This window comes from Acanthochromis polyacanthus, chromosome 1 (assembly GCF_021347895.1).
Source record: "Acanthochromis polyacanthus isolate Apoly-LR-REF ecotype Palm Island chromosome 1, KAUST_Apoly_ChrSc, whole genome shotgun sequence".
NCBI classification, from domain to species: domain Eukaryota; kingdom Metazoa; phylum Chordata; class Actinopteri; family Pomacentridae; genus Acanthochromis; species Acanthochromis polyacanthus.
Genome location: NC_067113.1, coordinates 49,141,961 through 49,169,583, shown reverse-complemented (window position 1 = coordinate 49,169,583; position 27,623 = coordinate 49,141,961). Strand labels below are relative to the sequence as shown.

At 38.6% G+C, this 27,623-nt stretch overlaps 1 protein-coding gene and 1 long non-coding RNA gene across 3 annotated transcripts in view; both read right to left on the bottom strand.

Annotated features, from left to right (window-relative positions):
* The window catches only part of LOC127536682 (uncharacterized), a 28,277-nt gene extending 26,737 nt beyond the window's left edge, over positions 1-1,540 (bottom strand). The window contains exon 1 of the long non-coding RNA XR_007945784.1: positions 1,423-1,540. This is a non-coding gene — a long non-coding RNA (uncharacterized LOC127536682). The remainder of the gene's footprint in view (positions 1-1,422) is intronic.
* Positions 1,541-12,082: 10,542 nt separating this feature from the next.
* Positions 12,083-27,623, bottom strand: part of rerg (RAS-like, estrogen-regulated, growth inhibitor) — a 67,530-nt gene continuing 51,989 nt past the window's right edge. For both annotated transcript variants that reach the window (XM_022213132.2, XM_051957524.1), the window contains exons 4-5: positions 18,937-19,010; positions 12,083-13,523 (exon numbers count right to left, since the gene is read on the bottom strand). In XM_022213132.2, the coding sequence (XP_022068824.2) occupies positions 13,113-13,523; positions 18,937-19,010 (485 nt within the window). In that variant the 3' untranslated portion in view covers positions 12,083-13,112. The remainder of the gene's footprint in view (positions 13,524-18,936; positions 19,011-27,623) is intronic.

Here is a 27,623-nt window from a genome sequence, read left to right as displayed (position 1 = left end):
ACTGCGTCAATGCCATGTTTATGTTCCGAATCTCATATTCCTGCACCTTTTCCTGATGCTTTTTTCAGGAGCTGATGGAGTCCAAACCGCCAAGGCCATGCAGACGGCTAGAAATGAATGCTAATGTAGCACTCTATCTGCTGAATGCATGAAAAGCCCATATCAGCAATATGTCAGACTCTTCCAGAAAAATTCACTCGAGCAGCTTTAATCCAACAATATCGAAGTTGGACTTGTCCAATCGGTAAATGTGAGCAGCGAGGATGCAAGAAGACGTTGCTTAGCAACAAAATACACTTTTTTCTTCAACAAATTACATTTCCGATGTTGTTTAAACACAATAGCGCCTTCAATCTTGTACTTTGAGACGCTGTTGTGATGCAGCTTCAGGGTCCCACGTTATCATATTCTGATGGAAAAAGTCAAGCATTGCATTGTGGGATTGTTAGCAGAAGGTAGTGTACATGTCATGGACGTGACTTCCTACTTGTTCCACTGTTGGATTCATTAACGCACTCTAGTACACAAACAGAATAAATGTAATACACAAAATGGTCAGTATGTTGACCAGTGATTTGGCAATTCGTAGTTTCCTCTGATTTCTATGAATCACATGTTGTTGCCATCATGAAAGCTGATGTTTTATTTCCAAATTGCAAATGTGTAACAAGTCAGCCTGCAGGAAAGAGGTTCATTGATTTAAAGGAGTGGAGCGCCATCCCTATATTTAACCTTCACTCCATTTTATTCAGCTCTGTTTATATGTCAGACCCTGAAAGTCTCAGCAGGCACTACAGGATTCATGAAATTATTTATGTTTGTATATGTGTGTGTGTGTGTGTGTGTGTGTGTGTGTGTGTGATTTTAAGTATCCTGCATTCACACACACACACACACACTTGTGAGTGAGAAATCCCTTTTGTCCGCTCTCAGACCTGCCTACTCTACAACAGCGCCTTGGTCACCATAGCGAGTATCTTTAAAACAAGGAAAGACCTTGGTTGTCATGGCAACTGCAATGCTTCACAGAGCACAGATGGGCAGAGGAACATGGAAATCCTCCACTTTAGTTTCTGCAGTTTGTTGTATTTCCACCGCTGACAGTTCTTGTTTCACACAGAAAAGGATTAATGCACTTCTTGATGAAAATGTAAACTACATCAGTGATGGTGCTTTTACATAAATAAACGTCTAATATTTTTTGGCTTTATGTTGAAAGCGACATCTTATCCAAATATGAGCTAGGGGAGCTGAGGATCAAACTGCAACCAGTGGATGAGCTGGTTTACCTTCTACTGCAACTTTAATGTGATGTGTTTCCTGTTTGAGTAGGATGTCGGGTCAAGGCAAAACGTAGGAAAAATAGAAAAGTGGTTGGATTTTTTTTTTAAGTGTTGGCTCACAAAAATCAAAGAAACTCACCCAGTCAGGCATCTATTATTTCACAGGACGTCTGGAGACTCGGGCTACATCCACACCAACATATTTTCATTTCAAAATGCAGGTGAAGTTCTTTCAGTCCCATCGTATTGGGTTAGTTGCACTGTAAAAAAAAATGTTCATAAATTTTATGATAAACTCTCAAACCATGACGGTAAAAATGTGTCAACCTGAAAACACTTTGATACTGATTGTTTCACACTGAATCACTGTAACTAAGGTAATCGGGAGAAAACTGTATTATGTCTCTTGAATAAATACATTTCCCTACTGTTGCATTGTTATTTAATGGAGAAATGCCATAATATGTACACTGTCCATCCATCCTCTATACACCGCTTTATCCTCACTAGGGTTGCGGGGGGTGATGGAGTCTATCCCAGCTGACTCGGGTGAAGGCAGGGGACACCCTGGACAAGTCGCCAGTCTGTCACAGGGCTACATATACAGACAAACAGTCACACTCACATTCACACCTACGGACAATTTAGAGTGACCAATTAACCTCAGCATATTTTTGGGCTGTGGGAGGAAGCCGGAGTACCCGGAGAAAACTCACACATGCACAGAGAGAACATGCAAACTCCATGCAGAAAGATCCCAGGCCCACCCCGGGATTTGAACCGGGGATCTTCTTGCTGCAAGGCAAAAGTGCTAACCACTACGCACTGTGCAGCCCCATATACACTGTAATATAGAAATAAATATATTTTTATGGTAAAATTCTAGCAGCTATGGTTGCCAGAATGCTACTGTAAAGTTACAGTAGAGCATTTTCTTCTTAAAAAATGTGTTGATGCTGTTGACTTTATGGTCAATTTATTCCATATTTTACTATAAAAAAATTTTTTTGAACCTTTAAAGAAAGTTTAGTTTTACTTGGGAATTTACATGAAAATGCCTATAAATAAAGTTTGTGTGACCTATTATAAATATTACAGCATTTTTCCATGATCAGCAGACCTCAGCAGTACATCAATTTGGCAGGTACAAACTATATTTTTTACATGAAATAAATGCAAAAGTCACCATGTTACAGTACAAATCTCAAAAATAATACCTCAAACTGAAACTAGAGACGCCACCAATGATGAAAGAATGGTAGTTTTTGGTAGTGGATTTGGTCCGTGGATGTGGATGAGGACCACAACTCACGATCTATTTACCCTGTGAAATAATTAAATAGCATATCTGCAACTTCCCGAAGTAAATACTTGTATATTGGTTTAACTACAAATGCTAATTTACTGTCATGCCCCTTGCAGTGTATTTGTATGTCTATGGAGGAAAATCCATTTACAAAACAACTCAATAATGTTAAAAAAAAAGACATTTTCCTACTGAGTTTATGTTCTAAATGGGTAGTTACCTCCGCCAAGGAGGTCATGCAATCGGGTCCGTTTATTTATTTGTCCGTCTGTGTGCATGTCTGTGGACAGGATTTCTCAGAAACTACTTGTCGGATCTTCATGAAATTTTCACCAGAAGTGGATCTTGGCCCAGGGAAGACTCCATTCAAATTTTGTGTTGATCCGGATAAGGATCCCTTGGTCCCTTGGAGGTCAGAAATCTCGGATTGCTCTTGTTTCAAGTGCCTCTGTGTGGTGTCTTTAAGTTATCAGTCAGACCCACTCCTCACTTGTCATATTTGGTTTCAAAAGACTAAGATGACTAAATTCCAAATTCAAGGCTTAAAAGTTGGTAGTCCACAAACCAGTTGGTGGTGTCACAAAAGTTTATTATCATTTATGTGCACTGTATGATTTTACATTTCTGACCAATTTAAGTGCAAACGTTCTTACATTTTCAGTCAATTCCGTCAGAGAGAACGGAATAGAAAATAGGCACTGAATCATCCTCGTGGGATGAAGAAAAAACACACTTTCATGACACATTATGTTTGGAATTTCTGAGATGTTTTGCCTTCGGGTACTCCTGTTAAAAGGGCAGAACAAAAATGTTTTCATTTCATCATAACCACTGAAAAATGCCATTTCATGTTTGATTCTTTTGTAAGAACTGAGTGGCTTCAATAGCATAGTTGGATTTGGTTGTGGAGCAGACGTTTAATGAGTTCATTTATCAGTGTCTAAAAGTTTCACATAAAGATTTCCATATGTGAAGCGCAATAATAATAATAATAAAGGATCATTATATCACTGTTTATAATATAATCTGAAGTTGATGAAATTAGATTTTTTTAAAGGTTTTCACAAACTCTGAATGATGCAGTTTTTCACCCTAAATCCAACGAGCCATGGATCACTTTGGAAATAAACTCTTCCAGCTCAAATTAAACAGCATGTCAGTGTATCTTCAGCCCACTCAGGGAAGAAGTATGTATTATTTGTAAAAGACTGGACCGAAGAGGAGAGACGAGCTTTGGAGAGTCAGCCTGTTTACAGAGAGAACGTTACCCCTCCGAGAACGCCTTTCATTTCCTCTGCTATGAAGCTATTGTGTTTTGTTTTCCTCCTCTGCTTTGTAAAGGAAAATTTAATTAAGAAGGTCTCCAGAACATGCCTGCTACCAATTAAGTTCTTAAAAATAAGCATGCAGTACACAGGAACATCCAAAATCACTTTTTATTGACTTGTAATTGATTCATCTCTGGTTGTTTGCAATAAATGATCAGTTACTCTGTGTGAATCTCACTCATGCTGCCCGTCAGTCATAATTCTCCGTCATGGTTTCCAAAATCGCTGCAGAGTTCATTTTCCCCATGGTTGCATGTCTAAACAGGATGTATGGGGACATCAGCATCTGCAAGGATATGGGAATTATTCTCGCTCAAGAGACGTTTGTTTCCCTCCAGAGATATTAGCAGCGGTGGCAGTGAGAGGTACGTGCTTTCCAAGAGTGGATGCTGAATGTTTTTCCTCCTCCTGACCACAAAAGACTGGAAGTTGGTTACCTATAAACATCTTTACACAAAAAAACAAGGTCAAGGTCTGTATAGGAGCTGTTCTGGAGCTTTTAATCACATCACATTGTCTTTATTAACAGATAAAGAGAGGTTATTTTGCCTGCTGTTTCCAGGGCCGAGATTGAACAATAAAACTCCATTTATATGCCAACAATGGCACAAAGTCCAGGAAATGAGGAGAATTTCAACACTTGCAATGCCATGATGCTGAAGTAGGTCACTGATTTTACTCCTGTTGGAATATTTTATTGTTCTTTCAGTTATGCTTTTGTATTTTAGAATTGTGCCTCTATAAACCGAAAACTGTCACTGATTTAAATTTCTCTAACACCTCCATCAAAGTCGTCTCCATGTGCAGCGATGCACCGCTCCCAGTGCTCCTGCAGCTTTTGGAATGCTTCCTGGAAGTCTGGTTCTAAAAACATGGCAAGCATCATCTGTGCTAAATGCTGAATCTCTGAAACCGTGTCAAAACAGCGACCCTTCAACTTATATTTCATGTTAGGGAAGAAGTCACAAGGAGTCAAATCTCGCAAGCATGGCAGGTGGGGAGTGATGATTGCGTATACGGTGGTAATTGCCACTGTGACCGAACCCACATCACATTTAATCTGAATCAATGAGATGATGAGAAATGACAGTGAGAATTTTTAGGGTTTTGCCTTTCATAGTTTCTAAAATATTGTCTTTCAAAAATAAAATTTTAATGTGCAAAAATAAAAAAACAATAAAACTCAAAGTGAGTCGATGGGCAAAATCTATTTAAAAGAAGTGTTTCAAAGTATTCCATATGCTAATCTAAAATTTCACAGATTCAATTTTAAATATCCTTAATGTATGTTGAAGCAAATCAGAGATGCACAAGGCCCCTTATAATTTAAGATGGAACAACCTTAAGATTTCCTGAGTATGCTGAAGTCGCTTCTTACTACACCTCCCTTTATTTAATTAACAGATTTTTTTACACATATTTATAATTTATGTATATTTTAAAAAATTTAAATGATGGTGGTATAACATTGTCTTCATTAATAGGCAATTTATTAGCATTTGAAATGTCCTTCGTTTCGAAAAGTCCTTGAACCTGGTTTATCGGATTGCTTTGTCGTAATTGGTCAATGAAATGTCTGTTTTGTGTTTTAGCCAATCAGCACCGTAGCTATCGCTTCCTGAGTAGGCGGGGTTAAGGAGATACAATGGCGTGAACCGGGATCGATCGGTAAGAGACAGAATGCCACTAGTTAGCGTCACGTTACTGAATGTTTATGAAATGAGTCTTCTTTGTGTCGCTTTTAAGTCTGTTTACTGGGAAAGTAAGTCTGTAAAGGAGCCGTTTTCTGTCAATCCAGTCACTTCACCACCTAATTAGCTCACTTAGCTGCTAATTAGCGAACTTAGGTCGATCCACTGCTTTGGAAACACACTTTAAACAAGCGAGTATGGTCAATATCTACAATTTTTTGTGTTCGTATAGACATTTTGTGGTCAGACAGCAAAGTTTTATTAGGTTTTGTATTGGTTTTTTTTGTTTTTTTGTTTTTTTCAAGATGATGCCACAATGCTGCAGTTCAAGTGTCAGAGGAGCCGATCTGCTGCTGGGAGCTGTGAGTACAACAGACTTGTGCTAACTGTATGCTTTCATAATGCTAGACTGAGGTTGTGGTGGACATTTAGTCAAGTTAAAATGGGAGATTCTTGTACTTTGCTTGAGTACAAGCACCTCAAAATGTCATCTTGGTCATCATGGTGAAAACAAAACCAAACTGTTGTCTGTCAACAGGTCAAACTCTTGCACCTGCATTTCCAGCTGCATTTAAGTTTCATTTAAATATTTCAAAACAGACTGTCGTGTGTAAAGCTTGTTGATCGGAATGCCTGCATAGAAAATACAAAAGTGTGCACAGCAACAGCAATCATTTTAAGCAGTTGTATGCAAAGTTATAGGTCGGTAAACTGAAGTAAGTTCAAAGTGCTCACTGTGAAATTTTATTCAGGACAGCACCACAGCTGTTTCCTGAGCTCCAGTGGCTGCTGTCTCTGTTCTGCATTATGACAGCACTCAGGAATAGATGCTTTTATTCTGGAGATCTTTTGTGGGATGGAAGCTTGTAAAAAGATGTCTTTCCCTGCTGCTGTTATGAGACGTGCAATATGCTGCTTCACAACTTTTCGGCCCGATAACAAGTTTAAGAGTACAAAAATGTGCCATTTCCTGCATTTCCAGTGTCACTGGGGTTGTTTTAACTGGGAGTGAGTACCCCATATGCACTGAAATGCTTGGGTGACTGTGGTCTTCTATAGCTTTAAAGTTCATTACAATATTTGTTGTTTGTTTTAACATAAGTCATCGGAAAGTAGTTTTATTAAAGACCAAGAGGAAAAATGCTTAATTTGAGTTTTACCAGCTTACTTAACCACTTGAGCCTGTTTATCAAGGCACACAAGTCATCATTTTACCCCAGAATACAATCTTGTACTTTCTACTCCACTGCATTTCCCTGACAGCTTTAGTGACTTTCAAGATCAATATTTTATACAGTGGATAAGGTAACAAGCTTTTTAAATTCAATCCATATTTAAAGATTAAAGCAGTAGTTTTTCCAGAGTTTGTGGCTTCTTCCCTTAAAGCTGTGTGTAGTTAGTCTCACTTTTCAGATGTCTGAGTTGTTAACAGCTAAACCAAATAATATTTAAATTTCCCTCCAAGCTTCTCTCATGCTTTCATTTCAACAAATGTTCCAGTGTTTCAAATTAAAACAGCAAAAATCAAAGACTAGAGAAACGCTGAAGCAGATTCATGTTTCAGAACTTCTTCTTGCCTCTTCCATAAATCATATGAAGAACCACTGAGATTTATCTGCTGTCTCTGTATGTTAAACTGCACATATAGTAGTAAAAGTGGCTCCAAATGCAGCAGCTACAACATTAACATGCTGCTGACACACTGATGCTTCGCTATTAATAATCTAATGATGTCATTATAATAAAGTACCAGTCAGAGGAACCCAACTGATACTTTAATTTCAATACTTTATCTTCATTTTGGTGCTTATACTTGTTGTTTTATTAAGTAAAGGATCTGAATACCTCTTCCTTGTCATTGAATTATTATTTAGCCCTGAGCACAAATGGTTTGGAAGTAAATATTTCATTGCGTTAGTACATTTACGCCTTTGCAGTGTAATATTTTTGCTGGTTGCATATGAATTTGCTCTTTAAAGCTCAGGGCTCTAGTAGTTGCTGAATGACAGAATGTGTATTTTTAAGCTCTTTCCAGTATAGCTTTGTCATAAGCTCAGCGGGCCTTTCTGCACTTCCTTCATTCATGAGTCATAACCTCAATTTGTTGCTTTAGACACATCCTGAGTGTAACATTATAGTGGTAATTAACCTGTCATTAAAAGGTGCTTCTAATAATTTTTAGATATGCCGCAGTCTCCTGGTAAATTAAAAATTGTGTGGGTGGGCTATGCAGACGAGGAGAGGGCTGTGAGGTTTTCTGCATGACGTAAATCATCTGCATGAGCTCTCTTTGCTTCACTCCCGACAGTATTCACAAAGTGTTCCCTGTGCAAACCTAAAGGGAACCATTAGAAGTCATTATTACAGTTACCCAGCAACGGATTGCAGCTTCAAAAGTCTTTCTGCGCTCCAACAAATGTCTGTTGTCTACCTGAGACGGTAAAATATCTGCCTTGGACAAAACCTAACCCTATATGGGACTGTTGGTATTTATTGTATGAAAAGTCACAATTTCATTCCAGTATCGATGGTCGCAGCAGCAAGAACAACAACAACAAAAAAATAAATAAAAACACCTAGAAACTGCTTTTGGTTCGGAGGGTTAATGCATAAAAACACAATCACATCATTACAATATATTCAGCATAGCTCAAAACTATACACAGAGGAGCTAGTTGTTGGAAAGTACATTCGGCATGCTGAAACCTGTTCTACATTCAGTGTGCATGAGTAGTAGCTTGTTGAGGTGTAAAAGCATAATTTGGTAACACCTCTGGGCACTTGGAGAAATGTTGTACAAGTTAATTTCCTTGTTTTTCAATTTTTGTAAAAAGGATTAATCGGAGAAATTGAATTTTTATTTTTGAGTGATTTATGACATGCCTTTGTTCCACTGCACACCAGGCGTGTTAGACTCCTCTGTACTTCTAGCCACAGTTACAGTGCAGTCAGTTGTTAGTTGTTCTGTTTTAATCGCCGTATGGGACTTTATACTGCAGTGAAAAATGAGCTGTAGCGAGGAAAAATGGAAAAGGAGCAAAGCAGCACCACAAAAAGTAGCCAAAGCCACCCAGAAACCGCACGGGCTTTGGAGGATTGAAGCAGAAAGACGGAGGAACTGTAGCTTATGCGCTTCAATATTTGGTTGTTTATTGCAAGTTATATCGTCATTGCAATGTTGAACAAGACTTGTTTTAGTGGTGGTGCTCGGCAACGCCAAGGTTAGATGTTGAGACTCACAAAGTTGCTCTTTCTCCTTCCAGTTCCTCTGTCGGTGTCCTCAGTTTGCTCTTTGATTGCTCCCTACTATCCAATAGCTAATCGATGTAAGTTGCAGTTGCACATCTTGTTGCCGAGAAGCAGAAAAACTCTGCAGGCAGCAAGATATGTGTGGCTCAGTACATATTAGTTCCTTGAACTATCAAACCCATTTTGCACCAACTTTCAGAGCATCACACACTTAAAAAAGCAAATCTCAGATCACCAAAACCGGTGTTTTGGCGCGAGCTATTGCGCGATTTTGGAACGAGATTTGCTTTCTAGCGTCCTGAGATTTGGATACAGACCACAACAAAGAGCGATCGCCAGGTAATGTGGAGGGTTTCGTTCACTTCTCATCTCTAGTATGTTGTAGGACACTCGTTGAGACTATCTGAGCCGGTCAGTGTGGGGGAAAAAAAAGCACGTTAGGGCGGACTTTGATGCGGGGGGGCAAGTTGCTCCATACTTTTCGCTAGCCGAGCTGCTAGCTGAGCTGCTAAGCTGCCTGCCTGGCTAAATTCTGGAGCTATGTCGAAAATGCATTTCTCCATCACTCATGTATGAAATGACATGAAAACAGACCCCAGGTTGAAAAAAAACGAAGTTCCCCTTTAAGTTCAGCCGTCATTCTTCCGTCTTTCTGGGGTGTTTTGATTGCTTGTTTTTTTTCAACTGTAGGTTATGGATACAGAACGAATGCTGTACCCATCTGTATGTTCATGTGTGGTCATTGAACTGAATGATTTTGATGTCAAAAGCTGCGATGAACAATATTTTTACAATAACAGTTAATAATTTCGTCACGCACCTTTAGGCATTTCAGTATCATCAAATTTACTGTTGCTCTGTTGAAATTCCGTTAATAATTGTTCAACAGTAATGTTAAATCAACACTAAATTTCACAGTAACTTGTGTGCATTCATGTGAACTTTGGTTTGATTTCCAAAATTAGAAAACCCACCAGAGCCAGGAACTCTAAAATGATGAAACAGTGTTGGAATTTCAGCTGTTAAACAACATTTTCACATAATCACTTGTGACTTAAGAGTTTAGTTGGGAAAATGAATCAAGTCTTAGCTGAAAATTATTGTATTTTCTCAAAAGCATGCCATTTTACATAACTAATTTTAAATAATTTGATAAAAAATAAACTGCTAACAATAACTAGATTCTGTTTAAAAACTAAAAAAAATCTGCACGCCTCGGTGCAGCTGAACGGTCACGACGAACGCAACCTCAGTCATAATAATAAATCAAGTATTTTTGAGATGTTAATCATTTAACATCCCAAATAAGTGTAAATAGTAAAATGTCTGTAGTATGCAGAGCCACATTTTTCTAATATTAGTAACAATTTGAAACACTTGAGTCCAGGTTTTCAATTTTTCTAAAGTAAATAATTGAGGAAATTCAACTTTACTTTCCCTTTTAAAGGATTTATGGCTTGATAACTTTGTCACACTGCACAAAAGACATTTTCAAGTTCTCTGTTCTTCTAACTATGGTTGTGCTCTTTGGGCTTTAGAAGGTTAAAATTGGTAGTAAGATGAACATTGAAGGAATATAACATCTCATTATTTTTTACCACAACCTGCTGGTGGTGTGGAGGAAACTGTGACGTGTCTGTGTGTGCTTTCAGCTTTCTAGTTTCACAACACACTCTTGGGTTGTTTAAGGCCTCAGAGATTATTGTAAAAGTGAGTCTTTGTACTTGGAAGTTGACCCTCTGACTGGATGCTGGTATTTCAGGGCTTTAGGATCCTTCAAAACCACCAGAGAATGATGGGATCTCATTGACCTGCTGCCTGTCAGAAGAGAAAAATACTGCAGTTTGGCCACAAAAACTTAAATTTATCTCTTGTGTCACTAAGGAAGACTGTTCCCATTTACAGTGAATATTTACTGCAGTGATGGGAAAACCTGGAATTGTCTTTTTCTCCAGCTGGTTGGGGCGAGGAGGAGCACTGTGGTTCCTTTCACTGGCTATTATGAGATTTTCTTCTCCAGTAATTAGCTGCCAGATAGCTGCGCCACTCCTTTCTGCTTCACCCAAGCTAAAGAAAGCCATTTTAGTTCTTCTGTTGTCTCCATTAGCCTGCAGTCTATTTAAAGTAACAGGTCGTATTCGGTGGGAGGTTTTGTTTTTTTAAGCGTAGTTGTCTGTCAGAAGTGGGTAACCCCTAAGCTTTGATTTTCCTGGGTACTGTAGAGCATGTGAAATGGAGAAAGGCTTAAATAGGATGTCACTCCAGCCCTAAATCCACTGAACTCCAAGCAGTGTCCGGGCATTTTTTACTTACATTTTTACTCATTGTTGGGTCCTTTTTCACCACAATGTAAAGTCCTGCACCTTTATTAAAACAACATGAGCATGGCTGGAAGAAGAGAAAACTCAAAAGTGTCAAAAATTATCATAAAATAAGTAAAAGAAAGGTTGAAATTCTCAGATTATTCATTAAAAACATTGAAAAAATGGAGTCCTAGTACTATAGATATTTTACTTCTTTCATTTCCACATTTCAGATGTTTCATCATAGTTAACACTTAAAAAAGACCCTTTTGTGCAGTAGAACGGGTGAAAACAAGTTATAATTCCATAAATTGTGAAACATAGAGTTAAGTTTCATTGATAATTTATTATATACCAATTTTAAAAACTGTCAAAATTGAGTAAAAAAAAAAGTGACTGGTGCAGAAAAACGCACCTAGAACTTGCTTACTTTGAGTTCAGAGGGTAAATAAAGCTTAAAAGCATCATTAAATCGTTAAGCTTCCCAAAATCATTTTGTGAGGCTTTTCACTAATGTAATCTATCAACATTTTCTGCGTCATCTTTGATTACAGTGAATGCACCTATTAGTTATTTTATCTCCGTAGCTACATTCAATTATTTGACATGTGAGAAGAAAAGCTTTGAGATTTAACATCAACATTTCTAGTAAATGCCGTAGAAAACCAGATGAACTCAAGGTTGCAATTGAGGATATAAAATTTTATATTTAACAGTCGTTGAGCTGGAGATCGTCGCTATGTAAATGTGACATTTGATGGTCCTCCTCCTGACATTTATTGGTCTGGTTGAAGGCATCTGGATCAATCACAATGATTATTATTTGAAGCTTAATGCGCTGCTAAGTGCCTCTGCTGAATACCACACACCCCGTGATGACATTTACAGCTATGAAACATACGGACTCGTAAAAAGCAAAAACTGGTGGAATATATCAGTTTTTAATTACAAGTGCACAGCTGATTGTTTTGATCAGAGACAGCTCACATAGATATCACATTTATACAATTACAGTATCTCCTACTGTAGATGCCTTTGGGTTCTGTACACACCTAAGACACAGCATCGCTTATATGCTATATCACACACGCTGTAGTTTACAGTATTAACATTACAGCACATGAAGAATATCCCTAAAATGTGACGTCGCGTCCCTTCGTGCGTTTGGAGAAAACAGCAGAAATGTTCACTCTTGAGCCTCGACGTGTTCTAGACCTGTGCTTTGGTTCCTTGAGGAAAAGATCTTGAGTTTAAGTGTCCTGAACAAACACAATGGGTCCGACAGTCCATCGCAGAACAGCTAATGTCAACAGAACATAGTAGATTCACCACAAGGCTTGGACGGACATCAACAACTCTGGGGGTTTGTTTAAGATTGACATAAAGCACAGAGGATCTACCTTTATCTAACAGCAGTGCTCTGATCTTAATGTTCTTTGACCGCTGTCGGCTGAACGGTTACACATGTTGGCAAGAAGTACATCACAACATCCCTCTACAGACAACATACAGAGAAGCAACCATAAATCCTCGTCGTCGGTATTAATACATTTTTGGATTCCCAGCATGCTGGATGGGACACTTTGCATGCATCATTTTCAGACTGCTCTCTGGCTTGTTTAATAGCTTAAGGAGAGATGAATGAAATATTAAAAGAAAGTCAAGAACCTTTCCGTGTTATTGATTCATCTTGATCTCCTCAGTATTCAGAATTATTTGGGTCCAAATGAAGTCTGTTTTAAATAAGGAATCATCTGCTACGGCTCCCGTGCCAAAGTTGCAGCATCATTTACCTCCTCCAGAGGGAAGAGTCATTGCACTTGGGACTTTTCAATCAGAAATAATAAAAAACACATTTTACATTAAGTCACTCATCCATTTTGGAAGGAATAACTGTCTAAAACATTTCCATAAGAGGAATTTACATTTTTTTGTTTCTTTGCAGCGCTTCCCTAACTGCTGATCTTGGTCAGCATCTTGTTGATGGCCTGTTTGACGTGGGTGGTGGAGCTGCGACGTCTGACTTTTCCCTGCACAGCTTTGCGGCGTCGCACCTCTCGGCAGAGCTCGTGGAAAGCCTCGGCCACGGCGCCGCCCTCGTCAGCGCAGGCCGAGCATTCGTAGAAGGCACAAGCCATTTCAGCTGCTAGTCGCTCTCCTTCATCGGTCCCGACCTGCCGGACGTGGTCCAGGTCGGACTTGTTGCCCACCAGGACCAGAGGGACGTTCTTCGGCTTCTTCACCTCCTCCAAGAGGCTTCGGAGTGGCGCCACTTCCTCAAAGCTTCCCCGGTCTGTGATGTCGTACACAATGACGAAGCCATCGCCCCAACGCATGTGGCCCTCCTTCTGCTGGATGTCCTCCTGAGATGAAGACCAGAAATACAGCAATGAAATGGGTAATTCCAAGTTTTAAAGATTCTGAGGAGAATAGCAGTCAACATTTTAGGAAATACACTTGTTAGCTTTCTTGCCTATTGCTAGAATAAGGAATGACCAATTACTGGATCCAGTGTTCAGCATTTTGTAGTTTTTTTTTTGTTTGTTTTTTTAAACCAATTTCCATTAAAATAGTGTACATGTGACTACTTGGTCTTCCTCTATTTGTAGTCACCATTCTGTCCTACCATCAGTGCTGTCTGATTGGTTACTTGTAGGAATGAATAGCCTAAAAACATGAGGATAAATCTTGAGAAGTTCTCTTTAAATAAGCATACATCACCCTCCATAATTATTGGCACCTCTGGGTAAGATGTGTTCTTTAGCTTCTAATAAATTCATTTTTTCCTAAATAATATAGGACCACAATGGGGAAAAAAGAGGAAAATCCCACCTTTAATTTAACTGCATTTATTCAGTGGGGGAAAAATCACACATTAAAGCTGCTGTCCGGAGTTTGAATCGCAGCGTCTCCCAAAACACTGTTGGTCCCTCCCTCCCTCTGATTTCGCCCCTTTATTTGTGCAGGCGCGTAGTACATGAGAGAAGTGCCCGGAGTGCTGCAGCATCTCGCCTGTTTTGCTGTTTTCCCCTCTTCTACATTTAGTACATTTAGTAAATAATAAAGGAATTACAATAGAATGCTGTAATTGAGTCTAACTTGTCCTAATACCAAAATAACATGAATCTGCTAGGACGAACTAGTAAAGTTTCAATATGTGATTACACTCGTGTATCCCTCTCAATGACGTTGTTTATCAAAATTAGTGCATTTACGCGTGTATATGTGTTACATTGTTTATTTATTTCTATCTAGAGTTCAGAATTGCATGACTCCTCTGACGAAGAGTATGTCCCAGACGCCCCAACATCTTCCTCCAGAGGTCGGGCATCTAAACGAAGCCGTCAGGCGGGCTATGGAGGCCGTGGTCAGGGAGCGACGCGAGCACCCCGAGCCAAAAAACGTCCTGCAGTCTCTTGGCCTGACAAGCCGTGGGATTGGTAACTTTTCTGGAAGTTGCTGAGCCCTGATGCTCTCTCCTCCACAAGCAAAACAAATGTGCGCGCGGTTGCGTAGTGCGTACCTCGCCCACCTCTGCATGGGCTTGCTTGCTGTGCGCGTAACCGTTGATTGACAGCATGACAAAGCTGAAGCTCGAACTTGATTGGTCGGCAGCAACCGGCGCTTTTTGGAATAACATGGGGGTCTATGAGAGGAAGGCGGAGCTCAGGAATAAATTTTCATATCGCGTTATACTAACTTTATATTATAGTATCGAACTAGACTAACACATTTAAGCTTTGTTAAAAAATGATACGTAAATTGAAAACAAACGGAAACTCCGGACAGCAGCTTTAAGAAATAATTCTTTTAACATCAAATCATGTGTTCCAAAATTATTAGAACCCCCTTTTGCCAACAAAACAGCACCTAATCTTTTCCTATAATACATTCTTCTACAATTTTCAGTGTGAGAGTATGCTTCTGCAATAAAAATTGAATTCAGTTTAAGGCTTTTAACACATCTTAACCAGGGGTGCCAATAATTATGGAGGGTGCTGTATGTAACCCATAAATCACCAAAGTTAAGCGTTGAGGTTTGTGTTTGTCTGAAATTTGACAATGGGGATTTCAGGTTCACTGCAAATGTATATCCGTTTTAAATTCCATCTTTCACTGCTTTTAAGAATTAAACTAATTAGAAAACACTGGGAAAATGTATTGTAATGTAGCTGTAGTACCTGGTTGTACCACCAGGTTGAGTCTCTTCGGTATGATTGTGAAGGAAGAATTCTGTTGTAGCCCAAGGAGGCGGTTGCTCAGGCTATGGGCAGTTCCATGTTACCACAAAAAATATGGTAATGTTGATGTTCCAATCCAAATTGTTAAATGAACAGTTTCGAGAGTGTTATTTCAGTAGTATTGTGTTTGAATTTGTATTTTTGTGGACAGGGTTAGTGGTTATTTATGGTTGTGTGACTGAGGGTACCATGACAGAGACTTCTGTGGCGGTTAATGGTGTCCGGCCAGTGATCTTATGTAGAAAACAGGTGTAAGTCTACTTGGACAGCCTTCCTGTCTTTATGTTTTGACTGTAATAGAGTGAATTATAGCTTTAAAAGGGCTTAATCGGCAGACATCATCCACTGTACTGTGTTCATATTAATTGGTTATTGGTTGATAACAAGAAAAAAAATTGCTTAAAATTTGCATCCCAAGTTAGTCATAACTGGTAACTGCACTGGCCCTGAAAGAAACAATATTAGTAAATTCCTAATGGATACCATCCTCATGTTTATGTCCTAAGTGTGTACCTGCCACAGTGAGGTGTTGTATAAGAACTGGGAGCAGCTAAACAGGCTTTGTCTTCATCTTTAAAAGTCAGTGAAAAACTGCTAAATCTTGTTTGTTTTGTATAAAACCCCTGTTGCTGTGAACTTTAAATAAAACCTTTCTGGCTGCTCCTTGTTCTGAGGTTTCACAGTAGGCTAAGCTAAGCTAGTTGTCTTCTGGCTCTAGCTTCATATTTACTCTACAAACTTACAACAACATGTTTGTGTTGTGGGTAACCAAAGGAGATAAAGGAGAAAAACATTAAATGCTAGTAGAACAGCTTTAGAGGTTAACGGTTTGCCTTTCTGTGTTTGAACACCAAAAACGCAGCATATGTAAAACATTTAGTTTGTCTGTGGAGAAGCTTTTGTTTTCTGCTCCTGAATTTCTCTCCGCTGTGTCCTTCACCTCCTTAAGGTATAAATTGAATTGTGCAGTCGTTTGACGAACGCAAACAGTCGAGCATGTGCTCCTAATTTGATCACGTCGAAGCAGAAACGGTCCTTTCGGCTGTAAGAGGACCTAACCGGCGGTGTGGCACACTTGAATCACAACCTGACTACGGGGAGGCACACAGACTCTGATCTCATAGTTATTGTTTGGAACGAGCTTTAAGAAAAACACCACATTCCTGCAGAGGACGGATGAGAGAATTTGACGTTTGTGTACCTGACCGATTTCTGAACCAGGAATTTATGAGCTATCGAGGAAAACTCCACCTCCACAAATCACGAGAGGTAGCACAATGCTTTGATGCAATCAGAGCCAGGAGAGGCCTGACATCCACCGGTGCCGTGTCTGGAAACATTCAGACCTCATCCTGATGCCGACTGAAAATAGACTCGAGTGTAATGAGAGAGAGATGACTTGGCCAAAGTGTCGCAGGGGAAATCGGCACCAGCAGAACACCTACGCAGCACTGCAGCATAGTTATCTCCAGCCCGAGGGCTTACGCAAGCTCTCCCTCATGGTCAGAACCAGCCGGTGCTTTTGTTAGACTGCAGGAATTTACCATCTTTAAATGCCATTCAGTATCATTTCCAGTTCAACAGTGGTTCAAACCGGAGCTGAATATCTCCAAGAAAGGCAGCAGAGGGGGAGGATGGCACCTGAGCATGCTGACGACAGGCTTTTCCACATTAAAACAAGTGGAGCAAACGGGCTTTCTTCAAACAAAATTAGAGTTTAACATTCAAGACTTAGATTTTTCCTCTCTATGCCTTTTGTGCAATCACAAAATGTCAGATTGTCTCATTTATGGTAATTTTTAATCAGCCCTTTCATCATTTTATCAATGCAAAACGATGAGTTTTGAGTCATTTGTGAACTGTCTTACTCAGAACCGCGCAACAAAGCTAAAAACGGGCACTGATGATACACAGAGACCGACTTGTTTGTTCGAATTGCAAACACCTAACCACTTACGAGGAAAAAGCCTGGGAGAAAAGGGTCTTATCAAGATAGGCTTCTAAAATCGGGCACATGAACAAAGGTTTCTTCAAAGGTCCCATATGTTTAAAATCCATTTTTATTGTGTTTTGTGCTTGGAGGTATAAAGTAAAAGCTGTTAGGATATGAAGATGTTTACTTCTGCCATTCCTTAAGCCCCCTAAACAGAGCTCCAGACTTGCGGGGGAGTGAGTTTAAACCTTTTGTGATCACATTCATTGAAGGGTTTCGTGATAATTAGGCTGCTTTGGAGACATTTCAATCGGCACTGCAGCTACTACGTCAGCTATTGTGGTTGAAAATGGTTCTTTTTCTTCATCAGTGGCTCAGTCAGTCTACTGGAGTGAAAGAGTCCATTCAGGTGTTACCATTATCCAATGATGAAGCGTCTACAGCTGGTTATTTTAGAAAACAATAGAGAAGAAGAGGCTGGTGTAGATGGAGAGATCTGACACACCTGATGCTAAACAGTTCAGAGATGTTCACTGACCAGCAAAGAAGAAAAACTACTACATTTAAATGGCTAATGCAGTGCAAAATTATGCAAATATTAACAGCAGTCAGGATTTTGACTTTTCACTATTAAATTCACTTGATTCATGGTGGTATTGATATTTAAAATACGCTTCATATATGGAAAACTGGTTTCAACTTGGGAAAATCGTAGATTAGAACGCCTTATTTCACTGTTTTCCTGCAAATTTTTGGTCTTGTGAACTGCAGCTACATGGCTATCATGTAACTTAATCTTACATGTGAGGCGTTCAAGGAGCATTGATAAATTGTATTGTCCATAGATAAGCTAATGTACTTGTGTTTTTTTTCTTGTGTTGTCCCAATTTTACCGCTATGAACTCCTGCTTTGCTTATTTATATTTTCTGATTAAAATGATGATGCAAAGCTAGATTGGTTTAATTGGAAAAGAAAGGTGGATTAATAGTTGTGGCGATGCTGTATCAAAATGAACACGGGGATTTAGTATTTTCAGGTTTAAGCCTCCGGTTTTGCACTTTTGTATTTTTGTCACAGTAAACTGATTGTAAATATGGTATAAAATGGTTATTGTACTTTTTACAAAGAAAGGAAATCGTTCAGGAAATGGACTAATCACTAAATCAGTCGATAGATTAATCGATAGAAAAATGGTCATTAGTTGAAGCCTTGGATTCAGTGTTAACTTTTATAATATTTCAGGGTAAATTATTGTGCCTGTTTGATCACAACTTTCAGAAAGGGAAAGCAGGTTGTTGGTCTTTTTAACACGAAGACACTTCTGGTTCACATGGGAATCAAAATAAACAGTTGATTATATGACTCGGTATTCAACCAAAACACTTCATAACATGAAAAAAAAACATTTGCCAATTACTAATTTAAAAAGTCCCGACTGTGTTCAACAAACTATGTTGTTAATATGAATGAGTTTTGTTTTGCACGACTTTCTGTTTGGTTCCAAATGTTAGGCATATTCAGTAGCGCCAACAATTATCTCATGTTTGTCTTTGAAAAGGTGCTTCACTGTGAGCAATGACGGCTCGGATAGTTTGTCTCACCTGCCCTGCAGTGTCCAGAATCTCCATGGTGACAACCTCATCATCGATATTGGCTTGGTGACGATATGTTGATTCTGTAAGACGAAGAGAGAGTTAATTAGTTTTTAGGAATGCGATGCAATGTGAATCATCATTTGATATTAGTGACACCCAGCGAGGGAGTAGAACTCATTAAAATGCTTTTTTATGTGACTGAATGTCACATCACAGTGAATGTAGGCAGATTTTCAACGTGTTTACAAAAAGTCATCACCACTGAAGAGGTGAATACAATTCTACCCACAGTTCTTTTGAATATTCAGAGGTTCACACATAAGGTGATGATTACTGTGTGTGCATCGTTCTTATGCTAAACCAGTGCTTCTTACCTAATCTTTAATGCTAAAAATATGATTTGCAGTGCTGCTGGAGAGAAAGAACCTGCAGAAAGGATGCATCCTAGAGCTCCACTACAGCTTCTTCAATATTAATCTGATTAGTTTGAAAAGAAGCATGGCAAGTGTTGTACATGCTGGACAATATAAACTTGTGTACCATGGATCAGTATGTTCAAGGATTAACCATTTATTCTCAATGAATTGCGCAGTCTTGTGTAGCCAGACTTATTTCTACAACACTATGTCTTCTCTGGAGAATGGTCTGATTGCACCCATGATCATTTTGCTGTAAGCTCTGGCTTGTTTGTATTTGATTCAACCATTCGCAGTCATCCTGGGCAGCACCAAGCCCAGGATACAGTGATGGTGCCCCTGCAGTACCGCTAACATGCTTAGAAACTTAAAGTTTTGGTTTACAGCAAATGTTGTGAAAGTATTCTTTGCAAAGCTTCACAACCATTTACTGATTAAACCAACCATGATCCAAATCTTTGTCAAACTTGGCCATTTTCTGTGTGCCAATTGTTGGCTCAAAAGGTGTTGTTGTTGTTTCTTGTAGAAGAAGACATTTTGAAACAGTAATGTGCGAAAAGTGAAGAGAATTCCTCATGAAATACACAGCTTGACTTCTACCCACAATCTCCATCCATTGAGTCATTTCATTTTATGGTGACGATTTCATTTTCCTGTATTTTCGGAGCTCAGGAATAAGTTTTGTCAAGGCGCACTTCATTTGAGTTGATAATGATTAGGTTAATACAATGCGACAAGCCTTTGTTCATCTCTCAGTGGGGAAATTTGCATTGTTACAGCAGCAGAAAAATATGTAATAAATAAACCAACAACATGCAAAAGTTCTAGTTTGGTTTCTCTTATCCATCACAGGCCTCTGAATGAAATCGAAATTGTGTTGTGGTTCAGTGAACTGATAAAGCATTGCATCATGACGAATCCTGGGTTTGACACCTCTAGTTAGTAGCTAGCTGGTCATTACCCAGATGATGCACCACCATAGTTGATGGGTTAATGCAAACCCATGTTTTTTAGGAGCCACTCATGATGCACCTTCACGTCTAAAGTGAGGGATTTTCTGTTGTACGTTAAAACCAGAAGACACGATTGTTTCCGCACGGCTCAAAAAGATACTGCGTTTGAAAAGAGAACAGCATGTTTTCTCCTGCTGCTTCTTCCATTAAATCATTATCTTATATTTTGGAGCCGAGTGCGTCAGCTTCTTGTCGGCATGCTGTCGTAAGCTGCTGGTTACCGGATGACTCCTTCACCGACCTGAAACGACCCAAACTTCACCTCTGGCTGATTTGAAAAACAGCGTAAGAGCTTCACAGGAACACAGGTGTGAACTGTGACCATGACCTTTCGTTCCACCTCACACAGGAGTTATCTTCCTGGATTGCCCCCTTGTAAAAACCCCATCTGTGTAAACACCCCGCTGAAATCCTTCTTCAGAAGGCGGCTACTGCTGGATTTTGTCGTCGTTTTCACCGGAGGGTTAAAGGCGGCACTTTCTCAGAGCTTTTCGACTTTGTGATTTAATGTGCGGTTGTTGCACTCGGTCAAGAAATCCATTTTGTGTTCAGTGTTAAAATGCATGTTGATTATTAGCGTTGGGTGAAGAGGAGGCTTGTTCTGGAAGCCTTTTCTCCCCCGTTTCCCATTTGTCTCTTAACGTCAGAGCTTATTCATTACACCGCGAGTCTGCTTTGATAGCTTTTACTGGTGCAGCAGGAAAATTATAAGCTTGTGATTTCCTCCCAACATGGACCTCAGCTGTCATAATTAACCTCTCAGCGAATGTTTGAATGTACGTGGACTTTTAAATTAAAGAACAAGATCATGCCCGACACGGTTGACTAAACCCTGAGAGTGCACCAGGCGTCGCTCATACGGCAGAATGACTGTGCATTTTATCTTTTGTCATAGTGTTTTACACAGAATATTGCTTGTTGATGCTCCCACATACTATAAAATGGAGTGGAAACTGTGCAAATAAAGCATAGTGGTGTTTTAACCATTGCTACTTCTATTATGAGGTTCATAACGAAAAGAAAAAGCTATGTTGACTTGTTTTACTCAGGTCTGGTCCTTGATATATAAGGAGTGTTTTGGCTTCTGCTGGTTTTTCAGTATTTAGTGTTGTACACAGGTATCAAGTGATAGTAAAGCAACATCTTTTTATCTCATAAATTAATCAGTATTGAACTGTAGGCTTAATAAGGCTGATAACGTAACAAGTCAAAAGGTGTTTTACTGGATTTTGTACTGTGACAATGACGTTGATGCTGCACGTTTTTCATTTTTATAGTATTTAAATTAACAAGAAAATTACTTGTTTGTAGGTTGTATCACAGCAGTAGCAGAAAAAGAAAAGCTGGAGGAATACAATTCTTTACAGAAAAATACAGAGCACTAACCGGCACTAAAGGTAGTTCTATCAACCCAACTACAGCAGCAAAGTGTGCAAGAAGCGAGGAATAGTATGTCAGCACTTAATCGATACTCTGGTACATGAAAGATCTAACCATCTAGCCTCAGCGCTCCCTAGTAGCCTCTGTATTTAAACATGTATGGAAAGTAGAGGGCAGTAATTGTATACGAGTGCTGATATCCACAATGCTGACAAAGTATATAAAGTTTTTATATGCATTCGTAAGGCTGACGGACAAAATTCAAGATGGTTTATCAGTGTTGGAGTAGAGTAGTTCTACACGTGTTCTAACCATGAAGTGACCTGAACCTTCAAAGCTCTAATTCAACCCTCTGAACCCACCAGCAGGTGTGAAAGGCTTGTTAGTTTTTCAAAATTTCAAAAATTACACCATTTATTAGAGTCAGTAACTATAAAAACAGGATTGGATTGGATCTGTGGTGGAACAGACTTTGGTTTCAGCTGGAAAAACAACCAAGTCTAAGCTGGAAAAACAACCAAGTCTAAGCTAAATAGTGGGATATTTGATCAAAAACACTTTATTTTGCATGGCTTATTTAGTAATGTTGTAACAAGATTTTGTAAAAAACTAAAAGTTATTTGCTTCTTGGGGCCACTGAGAGGCCATTAGTGACTCAACTCTGACCAACAGTCAGAATTTGGAGACTTTTCAGCTGAACTGCAGGCTGTGTTTATGCAGAGAGAAAGTGTAAAAACGGGAAAAAAAGACTAATACTTCTGATGGTCAATGATGTACTGATCTGCAACACAATACTCTGTAGCAAAATTTAACTAAATATAACTTAAACATTGTGATATTTTCTTACAACATTTTAAAAAATTCACAAAAATAGTTTACACAACATTATGTAAAAATGATATAATGAATTCTGCTGCCCTTGGTGCAACTAGGAGGCCATGAGAAGACATTCTGAGTACTTTGAACTTCTAGTCATGGTTGTGCTGTTTCCATAGAGGTGTATGGTTTTAAAATGCAGTGAAAAATGGGTAATAATGTGACAGGAGAAAAAACTGTCTGGGATAAGGTGTTTATGTTAAATATAAACTTCTTTCTCCTCATCCTTATTTTAAAAAATTGTATAAAATTATAAATATTCATCAATATAAAGTGACATTAAGCATTTCTTCATAACATTTTCAGCCCTGGTCATAAATACTACCTCACCAGACTGACATTAACCTATTGTGATTCCTTTAGTGACAAGTTCAAAAGGTGAAGCCAGCAGTGATTCAGGAAACCCGTCAGACAGATGTTCACACTCTCAGTGACGAGAGAGTTAAGGATGGCAGGTCCTGCTCGACCACCCTGCTGTGTCTCAGGTGTGTTCGCTTCTCCTGGGGAAAAACTGTGACGTAAATGAAATGTCACGGAGAACCGGAGGCAGCAGCTGTAACAGATGTCTGACTGGAGGCAGGAGAACCAGAGTCTAATACTGCATCTTCTGGGACAGTTTATTTCAGGAGGCATCAGTCCCTCAGCTGCACCAGCGCCCACTCTGTCCACCATCAGTGAATCTGTTGCTAAATGCTTTGACAAGGGAGGACTGGCATGATTTAACCGGCCCCGCCAGCTCTGTAAAGGTCTCAGAATGAGACAAAGCAGGAAAATCTAAAACCCAGTCAGAAGGAATTTAGAAATGTCTTCTGTGCAGAATGACATGAATCATAAATACAAAGGTGGAGTTTCTTAGACAAATCATAATCATAATTAGACAAAAAACATTCACCCATACTGGAAAAATGGAGACTGTACATACAATAGATATTTAGCTATTTAATTTTTTCTTTCTACTCCACACATCAGCTCTATAAAGACGCTTCACCATGCTGAATGTATCCAACTGTTTTTGAGCCGTGCTGCGTTTATTTTATTCATCAATTATGTTTTATTTTGCTCTCAGTCTTTTGAATTGGCCTCCCTGCTCGTTTTTTTTCAGTTCTGTCTCAGCACAGCCTGCAGTTCAGCCTAATGTTCTGGACATGACAGAAAAAGAAACTGTCAGCTCACACTAAATACAAATGTGTAAATGTATCAGTTTTAAGCAGTTTTTATTGGTAACTGCCGGAATGATTATTTTACAGGATTTCCATATTTTGTTGGAATTTTAGTGATAAACAAGTTTAACAGTTGCTTTAAAGATTCTCCCTGTCTTTTTTTGTTTTGTTTTTTGTATTAATTTACATTTTAGACATAAAAAAATCAGACCAGAACTGCAAATAATGTCTATATCAAATATAGATTTTTTTTTAAATAAACGGTAATATTAAATAAAATTGCCCAGTTTTTACCGTATTCAAATAAATGTGCAAAAAACATTGTTGTTTTCCAGATATTAGCCGATATCTGAAAGAAAATGGATGTATATTAAGAAATAAAAAATGACAAATAAGTTTATCGGTTACTTCAAAGATTTTCCCGGTGTTTTTGTTGGGGGTTTTTTGTATTAAATTACATTTTAAACATAAAAAATCAGGACAGAACTGCACATAATGTCTACATAAAAAATCTTTTTTATGTGAATGGCAATTAATTCTTCACATCATTTGACCATAAAATTACACTCATTTTATTGTATATAAATGAGCAAGAAATATTATTTTACAGAAAAATGCAGTTATTGAAAGAAAAAATATTGTACATTAATTTTAATATTAGAAAATTAAAATCAGCATTTTTTAGTTATTTTACAGATTTTCCCTGTTTTCCTAAATTAATTAAGATCTGGTAAACTACATTAATTAAAGGTACAGATGTTTTCGATTATTTTCTTATTTTTCACTTTTTTTTTTAAACTTACCTTTACAACTTGCTACCATATTTTCACTGTTTTTGTGTGCTACAGTTGGAAAAAATCTTCTTTTTTTTTCACATGGCTCCACATGCATGTTTCCATACACTGTTACTATAAATCAGAGATAAATGTTTTTGCTTGCACATGTTTAAAAGCACTTTTCATCACCAAAATGTTCACACAAAGACTCCCTCTGCATTATGTGATACAAGCAGCACAAAGTGCATTTGTGTGAGTCGAGGGAGATTAGATTCTGTAACTGGATGGTTTGCAGAGACAGAACTGCTGCAATATTGTGGCCATCTGTATCCTGAACGGCGCCTGTTCTCTGTAGTGCCACAGGAAAGAGATCCAACTGGTCATCTTGTTTTTACGGGATGACACGCTCGCAGGATCTGCCAAGAACATACGTCAGCAGATGGACTTTATGCAAGCGCAACAATCACCTTCCCACAATGTTAGGTTTATTTGTGATGCATTATTCTTTGTGATACAGGTACAATGAATATCACACTTCATTGATAGGTGAGTGACAAGTAAAGATTATATAAGGCGGTAATTATGTTTTCAGCACATTTTCCTTCCCTGGAGCAAAATGTGAGGTGAGATTTGGAGTAGCTGCCATTTATAAGTGAGAGAAAATGTAAATTTGTTCTCTTAGCTCCACTTGACATAAATATTTTTAATTGGTGCATGTTTTTTTCAGTGTCACTGTGTAATTGTTACGGCATGACGCCAGATGTTTGAGCAAAGTCTGACTCAATTCAGACTAAATGTTTCCAAAGTTTCAAAGCTTTGAAAAAATTGAAGTATTTCAAATTGTCCAAGAGAAAAATGTTAGTTTTTAAACTGCAGAATTTTGACGACAATCTACCTCACCGAAATAGAAACACTAGAGGCACTTAACGTGAAGCCTTTTTTCATTTAACTTCTCTCCTGCTCTCTGTGCTCACGAATAATGTATTTAAAGACAGCCACCTTCCCAAAAACACTGTTATCATTGACATATATTTTTTGTTTCTTTTGTCAGACAGCGTAACAAGTATGAACTTGCAGCTTATTAAGACCCCTTTGAATGATACTGCAAGCCGTCAGGGGAACAAACCCATCTTATCTGAGTTGCACTTTTATTATACAGACTGAACTTTTTGACTTTGTTGAAGGTCTGATGGTGAATTTTGCTTAAATAATAAGACTTATTTTTGTTTTTGCTATTTTATTTTTATCATTTCAGACTTCACAGTATTTTCGCACTTGTCAGCTGTTCTGCATAACACAATGACTTGCAGTTTGTCAGAATAAAATAATCCTTAATGAAATGGTAATTTAGACGAATTGACTGATTGGTGAAATGATGTGAACAACAGTAGTGGCAGTCCTACAGGTCTTAATAACAGCTGATCTGGGTCTGCTCTTTATCAGCTTATTGTAAATATATTAATGTATACTGACGTCTGCCAACAAAAAGCAAGAATTTCCAGCTCAGAAATGCCGACGTAGGTTAGAGATAATTTAGAAACAGTGGCTCCACTCCATGGCATTTTTGTTTTTCATTTTTCAAACTGGCACATTTACACACCTCTGCTCGAGTCTGTGCTGATCATCTTAATCAGCTGGCACGCTCCTTTGTTAAAATGAAATTCTACATGATATGTGATTTCCGAGCCCTGAGCTGATGAGAATCCATCTCCCAGCAGGCCTGCACATCAGTGGGTCTCCATTGCCTGAAACAACAACCGAGCCCGTTTCTAAACCTGATGCAAATAAATAGGTAGATAATAAAGGAGGATGAATGGTGAGCCGTCACCACTGAGAGGCATATTGAGAATGATGCAGCGGTAATATTGTGTTTTTTATACCAGCAGTCTGCCTTTACTTTTGACATGCCCATAATTGTGTTTAAATTATGGGTCGGCTACTTCTTTGGTAATTTCAGTCTGTTTGGTCACAAAAACCCTCTGATGATGCTGCTTTTTCCCCATTATGGACATCAATCTGTGCTTTTTGTAGTTGTAACAGCGATTCTTGTGGTAACCAAAGAGGCAGCTGTCGCGCTTTTGTTGATTTCTAAACCACTTGCACCACTTGGAGTTTATACAGCAAACCCATATTACGCTACCACTTCTAATGTTTAAAGGCACCTGAGTTCTTTAATTTATGCTAAATTTTAATAAAAAGCAGCAATATCTCAGTGATCTCCATGTATTGAGAGGGGACACAGAGGACATAAGGCTGCGATCGTCATGCTGTTATGTGAAGACTTAATTAGACATGATAAATAGTGTGTGCACTCTGCTGCATCTCACGTCACCAAAAGCAGATGTGCCATTTAGAAGATCATTATATGACCAATCCAGAGACTCTGACCTGCCATGTGCTGCCAGGAAATGAAAGGCACCTCACCGAGGAAGCATGATGCCTTTGTGTCCTGTAATTACAGTGTAAAGAGTTGGTTCAACCGGCGTCACCGTGTTAAAAAGGCCGCGTCTATATTATGCTTCGGTTAGAGAAAAAGAAAGGCCTTTTTTTGCATTAAATGAGGTTGTGTCACTTCCAGTTTTGCATTCAAAATGAGCAAATCTTGCCTCGTCACAGAGGCTAATTAATGAATCATTAACCTTCTGAACCCTGAAACCTTCTGGCGACTTTGTTACATTTATTTAAAAAATGGCAGATTACACAAATTATCAGAGCCAGAAGCTGCACAAATAGAAAGAATCATCATATTTTCAACTTTTCAAGGTTTTTGAACTTGTGTGACGATCGGCTTCATCCGGAAACCAAATGTTTAATCAAAATTGCTTCACTCTGCATGTCACATTTAACAGCTTGTCAAAAATAAACTATTTGCATTAATCAAATTCTGTAAAAAACTCGCAATTCTATGCTTTTTGGTGCAAATATGAAGCCATGAGTGACTTGGCTGCAGCCGATAGTCACATGACTAAAATTATGGGAATTTTCGACTGAACTGCAGGCAGTGTAACAAGTAAGAAAACAAAATAACACTGTGAGAGGTGAAATATCTTTAATATATATATATATATATAT